General features: G+C 31.3%; 1 protein-coding gene across 3 annotated transcripts; it reads right to left on the reverse strand.

The window, feature by feature from the left end:
• Positions 1 to 121: 121 nt before the first annotated feature.
• Positions 122 to 7,839, reverse strand: LOC106793648 (protein FAM117B-like). 3 transcript variants are annotated; one of them, XM_014760774.1, is made up of 10 exons: positions 6,625 to 7,839; positions 5,504 to 6,005; positions 4,495 to 4,655; positions 4,116 to 4,213; positions 3,782 to 3,924; positions 3,475 to 3,641; positions 3,278 to 3,407; positions 2,817 to 2,897; positions 1,268 to 1,403; positions 122 to 1,086 (listed from the first exon to the last, which is right to left on the reverse strand). In XM_014760774.1, the coding sequence occupies exons 2-10, from the start codon at positions 5,745 to 5,747 to the stop codon at positions 906 to 908; spliced, it is 1,341 nt and encodes a 446-aa protein (XP_014616260.1). In that variant the 5' UTR covers positions 5,748 to 6,005; positions 6,625 to 7,839; the 3' UTR covers positions 122 to 905. The 3 variants fall into 3 exon arrangements, with proteins under 3 accessions (XP_014616260.1, XP_014616259.1, XP_014616261.1); XM_014760773.1 differs by lacking the exon at positions 6,625 to 7,839 and having other exon boundaries at positions 5,504 to 6,135; XM_014760775.1 differs by lacking the exons at positions 2,817 to 2,897; positions 6,625 to 7,839 and having other exon boundaries at positions 5,504 to 6,135.
• Positions 7,840 to 10,926: the final 3,087 nt, after the last annotated feature.

Below are 10,926 nucleotides of genomic sequence, written 5' to 3' on the forward strand. Positions count from 1 at the left end.
AATAATAATAATAATAATAATAATAATAATAATAATAATAAAAAAATTAAAAAAGTACAAACTTTCATATATAGTATAGTATAAATTTTGATAGTAACAAAACTATATACTTTGTCTTAAGATGATATTGAATTCTACTAATACTTAAAGAGAAACAAAAGAGGAGTTTAACAGTACTTGATTTTCAAGCTCCTCATACGATATTATTAATTATAATAATTAATAATAATTAATAAAATTAATAATAATAATGATGTTAATTATAATAATAATTTGAATATCTTCAGTATACAAATAATAATACAAAACCATACAAAATTCTAACATATGACACTGAATTATATTGGATCGTTTAAAATGATAGATGCATAAGTGAGATAAATCATTATAGGTGGGTGTGAATGTACGTATGCATACATACCCCTTTCTCTGTATCTGTGTAATTTTGCTTTCTCCAGCAATTAAATTTAATACCTTCCGACATGTTGATAATTATTTCCTGTATACAAAACTAAACTTGTTTAGCACATTTTTGCACTAAATTTAGAATACACAATTTCCGTAAGTCTTTTTCCCTGTAGAACACAATGTTCGTTTCCAAACGTTCGTTCGTCATTTTTTAGTTATCACAAATTATTGTTCCTCGTATTTATTATTGTTTCAAATATTAGCAGAGCTTAGAAGCCTTCCCCGTACTTTATATTAATGTAATTATAATTCTAATTACATAGTCACTTTGTCCAAACATTAGCTCACACCAGGGACAGGCTGCATTTTTGGTAACTTTTCTTTGTCGGTACATATGTCTTTACCTGAAGTAAGTCCACTTTCTACCCATGAAGTCTTTAAAAAAAATATATATCAAATGGTATTATGAATGCTACTTCATAAGACAAAAAGTAGGACTATGGATTCGGGGGAGGTGTAGTTGATGTTGTATGAGAAGTGGCTGATGCATTAGCAACTACTGTCGGACTGGCCGGCTGTTGCAATGGCAGGAACGCTGAGCCCAAACTTGGTTTTAATTGGAATGATACACATGGTTTCGAACAATACTCTAGTTTGCTCAAGTCAATCATAGGTCGCCTAAACAAATAAATAAAATTCGTCTTTCATTATGATATTCTTTCTCTAATTAATCCTTAAAGATTATTGACTTGCATTTTCAAAATAATAAGATCTCAATGTTAAATCAAACCTTTCCAATAATTTAATAATTTAGTTCATTGAAAACTCGTACATTCTAATTTAGAAATCTAATATTTACCTCGTATCCTCTACAAATTTGAGGTTGACCTTCTCACAGCCATCAGGAGGTTCCCTTGCAAGAAACCTGTTAATATGAGGGGACGTTCCAAGACGACCTTCTCTATCTTGTTCAGGTGTTGATCCTCGGCTTCCACCTTAATAATAAAAAAATACAAAATTACTAAATATTAAACACTGTAATATTACATATTAAAACATAATAATAAATAAAAATAAATTTAATTCTCTATGCATTGTATAAAACATTGTCAAAACATATATATATATATGGATATTTTATTATATATATATATCAGAATGTATATTACAATAGCATGCTCATTAAAATTGGGATGCATTTGTACACTAACGGCATTTCTGTGCTATTTTTATACACGATAAAATAATACATGTCTGTCAAGTATTTTAAAATAAACATAACAAAAAGAAGAAAGCAATAACTAAATCATGATCTATGAAGTGATACATGGCACTTATGTTAGATATCTAAAAATGAATTATATTTTTTTTGTCTTAAAAAAGAATCATGAAATAATATTGTCATAAATGATATATTTGCGCATCACAATAAGTTTCTAAAAGGATATCTAATAGCTATAACTATAAAATACTTTTAAATGTAAAAGTCAATCAGTTACATTGCCATGCATTCATGTGATGGATTTTTCTTAATAATTTTTAAAAAATTAGTTGTATTTTAAAGACGGAAAAAGCAATTTATTTTTATAAAAAAAAAAGAAAAAAATTCCTAAATATCATCGCGATTTTTTAATAATCAAAGACAAAATTAAGCGATGCAGTGAAATTCATACCGCTGTATGCAATATTTATGGAAATATGAATGAACATTCTACTATCTTGTCAGAGAAACTGTAGAATTAATTGAATTGCATTTAAATTTCTATCTATGCTTTAGAAATTTTGAATAAAATGCTTACAATGTATATGTAGATATAATATAATGACAGATATGAGATGTGCACATCTGTAATATATTTAAAACAAACGCTCCCACATGCGTGCGTATGCACTATGTGTTGAATAAATAATTGTAGTATATATATATACACATATAAATAAATACATGTAGATATCACAGTAATTTCAAAACATGCTGTTTATTAGAATTGAATAAAACAAATAAAATTGTTTAAAATCATAGTAATTTTACTGCATGTTTTAGAAACACTGAATATGTATATATGTGTACTATATTATGCATAGAGAATGTTTTAAGATTTTATTTAACATTTGTAGGTGTAATTATTTTCTTTCACATTATTTTATATAAATCATCTAATCCTACAAATGCATGTAATTTTTAAACAGACTCCATGTGTGTATTATATGTAATTATATAATAATATAATACTATATATAATAATAATAATTTATTATTTCTAATAAATCATTATATATATTGAAAATAATTATATATTATATTATTATACAAATATAAAAGTCGAAATCCTGCTACAAAAGAAACATTAAACAAATCAATTAGAAATCGCGTTAGTTTAACAAACAATCCGCAAACGTGCTCCAACCTTGGAAGAGATCGCTAGGTGAACGGGAAGCATCCATATGACCAGATATCAGCGGAGACTCAGAATTCCTAGATGGAGGGCCTGCCTCAACAGGCAGACACACACCGTAGTTAGTGTGTTATTTTTAGTTATCATACAAGTTAAATTAATTAAAAATCTATTAATTATAAATAACAAAATATAAATTTTCGAAAATGATATTTATACTGTTATCAAATTTTCAATCGTATAACATGAACTTCTAATGAGAAACTTATCAACTTATTCATAATTACAAACATTTTGTTAAAAATTCGTTCATAAGTAACTAATAACTAAGTTATTTTTTCTAATTCAGAATATTTATTTGATATACTTGTTATTTCTATTGGTAGCAGAAACGTGATACTAATAATTGTAAGTAAAAATAAAAAATAGAAAAAATAGATATATTTAAAGATGCAGAAATAACAATGAATTACCTGAGGAGTAAGAACTGGAAGGAAGATCAGTAGCTGGTGTTTGTGTGTTGACACTACGAGTCGCCCTCAACAAATCTGCCAATGGGGCACGATGTCCTTCGGGTGTCATTTGCTCACGATACCGTGCATACTAAATATGAAATAAAAATGTATTTATATTATGTTTTTATGGTCTAAATTATATTATGAAATAATACCTTATCTTCTATTGGGTGATCTGGATCATTAGTGTTTGAAGTAGATTTGAGTACTAATCCTTCAATTTCTTGATTCAGTCCTTCAATGGAAGAACGCATTGGAGGCCTCATTGGTTTAACGGGTATGCTCATAGGACTTGCTTTTGTATTCAAAGAAAGTTGATTGTCTAAAAGAATGTGCACACATTGAACATGTTATATGTAAATAAATATATATTTAATGTATCATAAATGTTATATGCATTAATATGAAATAAAATATTAGTCACTGAAAATAATAAAATTGAGATCTAGAAATTCTACATACATATAGATGTTTGTGATGCAATGCTGGGCAAAAGCACAGAATGATCACCAGGAAGAGCAGGTGGTGGGCCACCAGGCATTATAAGGCCAAAAGCTGCTGTTCTTTCCCTACTACTAGTACTCTCTTTATTTGTACGCTGTAATCTATAATAATATATCAATTGTAATAAATAATGCTATTTTTATAGTAACTTGATAATATATCCCATTCATATTAGTTTGAGCTATGCGAAGTAATTAAGTACTCAACTGAAAATTATAGTTCGCAATAAACAACAAATAAAGAATGTTTACTAAAATATGTAAAATTAATTTGAACAGGTATGCATATGTACCTATGTCTGAAGTACTTTTCTAGCTTTTCATCTGTGGTAGATTGTTCTGTAGAATGACGAGTGTGCATCTTTCTTGTTTCAATAGACCATTCTTCAGTCTAAAAAAAGAAGAAAAGAGAATAACGAAAAAGAATAGAACTTATTGAAATGTGCGTAACAGTAATTTATTATAAGAAACAGTAAGTAAATATATTTAATAATTGTAAGATAAAACAGCAAGGAACATGGAAAAGAAGAAAAATCTTGTATTAAAAAATATGCATTACAAGGAAATATTAAATATGCACACAGCGATACAACATCGAATAACAATTCTCAACAGAAACTTGATTTTAATTAATAAGCCATGTACATTTTGAAGCTTAAGTGATTTATATACCTGTGTAGATTTATCAACTACCAGAAGGCTGGAATGCATATAGTATGAATCGCGAGGCCATTGGCCTTTTAAGTATATTGTATCCAAGGATGCAGTTCTACGGATATTTTGGTTACCACTTAGACTTTCACTACAGCGACCACTTAATGTTTTCGATTTGGCTGTAAACAAAATATAGACAAATGTAAAATTAATTTTCTCTCCGAAAGGAAAAAATATATAATAAAAGATATTTTAAGAAATATTATTATCATGCTGTTATAGAAAACATTAATACAAACATGAAACATACAAGTTTGTGAGCTTATATGTTACAATGAGTGTATGCTTGAACCGAGCTATAAAGTACATATTCGGTTTGTAGGGTAGAGTATATAGAACTGTATAAACGAATATGAATAAAATTATTAACACAGAAATAAAGTTAACATGGTACCGAACTAAATATTCATATTCGGTTACCCAGTATCAACCATTTTCCCTAAATCTATCACAATAATAGAAAGGTGACAAATATAGAAGAATAATTATTTCAAGTTGCAATAGAGATCGATAGAAATAATTAGAATAAAAAGATAAATTGTTGTGCTGCTAGATTAGTAAACAAAAGAAATCTGTGGTGCTTTAATTGTTATAGGCAATATATAGTAATGCTTCAATATTATGCGTATACCTTTAACCTATGTCTCAAGAAATATTTTTTGATTATTGTAATCACATCTTTTCGGCAAATCTATAAATCATTCCAATGCTTACAAATACAGTTATGTTCAAACTGTAAAATTTACATTAAAAATTTATGATAGATAATTAGTTTTTGATAAATGAAAAGAAAACTTCTATATAAACATTTTGTTGTTATATCCTTCTTTTCTAATATAATATGTTATATGTCATCAACAACTATTTATTGTTTACATTTTAATAATATTTTCCCACAGAATGGCACATAATTATAAGAAGGAAAGGAAGTGTTAAGTAAATGAGATAATACAAAATCTACATATACCTTTGTAGGAAAGTGAACCAGGGCTTCGTTGTCCTGAGGAAGCTGAAGTCTCTGGTGAAATTCGTGTCCGCCATGTGCTTGCATTTGGTGGTGACACGGTAGGACTGTTGTTGTTACTTTTTCTTAGACTGCTGCCTTGTCGACCCTGCCGTAGCAAAGAGCTTACAGGCAGGGTGGCTCGCATTGGTCCTTGCTTTGATGTAGAGCATGGCGAAGACTTTCGCATGCGTTGAGACCCTGACATTATGTCATATAGGCTGATGCCACAAGATTACTCTATGTTCTTTTAACTTTCCTACTAGCAGTAGGTTATAAACATATGAAATATAGGCTGACTTATCGTTTGCCGGCGAAAATGACTATGACGACAAGAGAAATTGCGAAGACGACGACGACGACGACAACAAACTGGCGGTAATAAGACTTATGTCTTTCTCGTAGTAGTATTTTTGTTCTCATGGACGATGTGTCGACAGCAGAAGCAATAATAATGTGGTAGAAACTGTGATGGTAGTAGTAGTACTAGTAGTTTTGTAATAGTAGTATTACGTGGTGGCCGTGGATAGTGATGATAATAGCAATAATAATAATAGTAGTGGTAGAGGTAGTATAGTAGTAGTAGCGTTGGTGGTAAATTAGTATAGTAATAATTTTTGTAGTAGTCGTAGTGTAGTAGTAACACTAGTGTTGTGTAGCAGTAGTAGCAGTAGTACTAGTGTTGTGTAGCAGTAGTAGCAGTAGTACTAGTGTTGTGTAGTAGTAGTAGCAATAGTAAAGAGGCTGGTCGTGATAGTGCCATTTATATAGATGGTAATGATAATAGTAGTAGTAGTGCTAGTGGTGGTGGTAATGGTATTCGCGGTGGTGGTAGTCGTAGTGGTGGTAGTAGTAGTAGTAGTAATAATGTGGTGGGAGGTGGTGGTGGTAATAGTAGTAGCGACGTAGTAGTAGTAGGAGTAGTAGTATCAGTAGTAGTAATAGTAGTAGTAGTAATGTTGTTGTAGTAGTAGTAGTAGTAGTAGTAGTCGTAGTAGTAGTAGTAGTAGTAGTAGTAGTAGTAGTAGTAGTATTAGACGTAATACCAGCAACGGCGGCAAGAGTAGAAACGAAGAAAAGCTCACCACTAACGGTAATGGTGAAGAGGAATTTTCGAAGCACGATGATAGCGGTACCGATGGTGCGACAACAATACCCAACGCGTCTTGTCTTGCTTGTCATTTACAATGTTCTGCTGCTAGCTTAGCACGCGCGTCACGTGACCGCCAATCCCGGCCGGTCATTGGTGCAGCGCGAACTCATGGAGCGTCGTATTACGCTCGAATATCGCGATGCGTTCCATTCACTAACACCGTAAGAGAGACACCGTAGGGCGAGCGTCCTATCGTCCTCTTTCTTCCACACTGCGCACCACTTTTCTCCTCTTTCTCTTCCTCCTTCCGGCGTCTTCTCTTCCTCGCCCTCTCTTTTCTACTCACACTTCTACACTTGTACTTGATCGCGTTGTTCAGAGGAAAGAAAGCTCGACGCCGTCGTATCCTCGAAGATGCGCGTTCCGTTTTGCTCGGCTGTGCTCGCCTAACGAGTGCCAGGATCGAAGAAAGTCCATTCGCGTAAAAGCCCTTCGATGCTTCGAAAGCTTTCGGATACTGTTTAGTCTGCTTGACTTTTTTCCCAAATGCTTTCTCTTCTTTCTCCTCTCTATTATTTTCTTTTTACTCGTCGTGCTTCGTCTTCTTTCTTTTATCGTCCCTATTCGCGCGCGCGCACTCTAGCCTGCTTATCGAAATGAATGCATCGAGAATCCTTTCCCTCGTTCAACGTTTCAGAGACTGATCGTGACTCGGTTCACGCACTTCCCGTACGGCGTACGAGCTGTACGCGCGTGTACAAGCGCGCACATACGAAAAGAGGAGGGAGCCCCGATTCCTACGACGACCACTACGCGCGTCAGGAATCTCTCGAGCTGAAGTGACTGGCTGAAATTACATAGCCACTTCGATACGTCGAACTGGAGAGACAGAGATAGAAAGCATCAGAGAAAGAGAGAAAAAGAGAGTGAGATAGCTCGAGTCAAATCGAATCGAATCGAAGATTTCTCCCGGCGTCTCCGACGCTACTATCTTTCTTACGACTTTATATACACTAAGAAAATTCATCACCGCCGATACTTTTAATTACTTTTTCAATTTCATACTCGATTAAACTATCGGATAGATTTTTCATTTCACGTTTATCTACTTTGCTACGACGATACAAAACGATTTAAAAGAATCGAAATGTTCGAGGTATCAAATGGATGATTTTTTGACAGCCCACATAAAATTCTCGTCAGTGACTGGCCGATTCTTTTCACTAGATTAATGAAAATACTCCGTTACGACGAGGAATGGCTTTATAGTGAATGTAATCGGTCAACAACGCCATCTGGAAAAAAATGCCTGCCAAAACACGTGCAACAAAATTTCCCGCCTATTATTTTTTATCCCTCTGTTACTCTATAAATTCAGTTTTTCTTTCTTTTTATATAATATTTCACAGCAATATTTCTATCAGAGAGAAAAAATCTAAGATTACTTTATTAAAAACTTTTTTTTTAAAGAAAATATTTTCATAAAAAATTCCTTTTTTTAGATATGCGTATAATTTTTTTCCGGCTTGCTTAGTGTCGCCATCTACAGATGACGCGGTTAAGATTTGTGGGTCAATTGACCATCAGTCAACTTCATATTGAAAATTTTTTATTAGATTTTGTTAGTTAAAATTTGTTACTATTTTCATTGTTTATAAAGATACAGAATTATATATATGTTTGATTTGAAATAAAGATTAAAATGTAAAAATTGATATAAAAATAAAAAGATTTTTGAAATTTGTTAATGTTTTAGGTAAAACTTATTTTATTTCGAGAGGATCATCTTATGATGGTAAGAAATTTTGTGCAGATGAACACGTCTTAATTTATTTTTAAATTAAATTACATTTTCGCTCCTAAATAAAATTTTTTACCATCACTAAATGACTACTTTGAAATAAAGTAATTTTTATTTAAAATATTTTTTTGAATAATAGTTAGTTGAAAATAATTGCATTTAAAACTTCATATAAAACATTTCGTATGTAAACAATGAATAATTTAAATATTCTGACGAATAAAATTTGATTTTTTCTGTTACAAAAATAATTGCAATGCGGCAAAATAAAAATATAGTTGTGTCCGAATATTAAATTAATGTAAATTTTGTATTTAAAGAATTCACATGTATAACGAACGACAATTGTCGTATTTGCTGACAAACAGCAAATAAATGAATGAAATAAAAGAAAATTAATATTGGAACAATAATATTTTGTGTAATCATGGCACCTGCCGTTTATTAAAAACAAATTCGATAGTAATCATAATTACAAACAATAGTAATGATAGTATAATTGCAAAATATGTTCGCGCTTTTTCTTGTCTTTATAGCATATTTGTTTTTCACTTAAATCAATTAATTAACCCTTGGATTATCAGCATGTTGCTGCAACTTCCGATGATGTTTTTTGTCAAAAAAATAAATTATACGTAAACTCCGAAGAAGCAGTCATTATGTCACTCCCTTACCCTCTCATCCGGTTCTGTACATACATTGGAAGATAATCCGAGGGTTAATTTTTATTTTTGTGTGTACTATGTTACAGTGATCATCGCTTGATTTTAAAAATTAATTTTTTTACCACTTTTCGAAACCGAAAAAATATTGACCGACGAAGAACGGATTTTTTTTTATTTATCTTTTCTTCTCATTACGTGTTTCTTTTTGTTAATTTTTTTCTATTATTTTTATTGATGAGATGATTTATACGTTTCATTGCAAACCCGAGATTCCGTAGTACATATAAGACATTATAGTTAATTAATATACACACGCACACGCATTTTGTATAATATATATATATTATGCTAATTAGCTTATATATATATTTACTTATTAATAATTATTTTTTTTTATACATTCACGTTTTCTCGCGTACATACACGCGCGCATAGATACACATGTACATACATACAAGCACACTATTTGGGCGCACTCCACAGAAACGAATAAATTCTTATTATGAAGAGCGAATAAAATATAATTGATACACACATATATATATATATATATATATATATGTGTATATGTATATATGTATATAAATTTATACATATATTTTTGTTCGTTTCGTCGGAGCGCTGAGATCTGCAGAAAGTTTAGAACAATTTTCTATTGCCGATCGGACTGATTGAAAAGTTAGAGAAGTTTCAAACGAATTATCGAATCATTTGAACGTCGAATGAGAGAATGATACTCCTGATAATATATATATATACATATATATTTGTAGATAGGATGAAGTATCTTAGATTTTTTTGAACTAATTCATCGCTTGGACCAAAAACGTAGAATGATTTATTTTATTTATTTTGGAGACTTTAATGCCGGGCACTAAATCGGTATCTCGTTCGACTTTTAATTATGAAAGTTACTATATATGTATATGACTGTGTTAAAACGGATAGACACATGTATTTCTTGGTTTCTTTCTTTCTTCTTGTTCTTTTTTTTTCATTAGGCACTTAAATATCAGGATTTTTTCGGGAATCTCAGGATCGAGGTAATATCGAACGCTTCATCGTTTCAAATATTTACAGTCTTCGGACAATAAATGCAAGTAAAAATAAAACAAAAATATTGTTAGGAAATAAAATGAGAGGAGAAAAAGAGGGAAAGATGAAAAGAAAGAAAGATATATATGTTATAGAGAATGTATAAAATGCCTAGGCTTTGTCCATAATACCGAGCCATTTTTGTCAATGTAGGAAACAGAAGAACACACATCACAAGTATGCTGCACACACATCTACATTAAGTTTCAGTTTATAGAGGTACGCATAGTATAGCGGCACGCATAGTCTTAACAACCCTCTGCATGCTCGCTTTTGTGTGTGTGTTGATTTTGGGGGGAGGGGGGTTTGTACGTGCCTGTTGCCCAATAATGTATTCTTCTAGACATTGCGTAAACAGCGTGTGTCGCAATGACGAGATGATGAGGAACAAAAGATACAGATAAGAATTTTTCTGTTTCCTACATTGACAAAAACGGCTCGGTATTGTGGACAATGCCTGTATTGTACACATTCCATATAACATATATATATAGATTGATAGACAGGTAGATGGATAGATTGAGAAAATAATAATTAAAAATATAGAGAAATAATAAAAAAATTTAGCAATTCCCTATACAGGATCAACGATATTTGTACAATATTAAAATGTTCTGTTTCTGTTGTATCCCAAGAAATACAACTTTTCTTTCCATTATGTTTTTCTATGATCGGAGACAGTGATAACAGAGTGATAACAGATAATATTATGCGTGTGTTCACGAAGTCTAAT

Source organism: Polistes canadensis, unplaced genomic scaffold (genome assembly GCF_001313835.1).
Source record: "Polistes canadensis isolate GaletaPanama2010 unplaced genomic scaffold, ASM131383v1 scaffold_16, whole genome shotgun sequence".
Lineage (NCBI taxonomy): Eukaryota > Metazoa > Arthropoda > Insecta > Hymenoptera > Vespidae > Polistes > Polistes canadensis.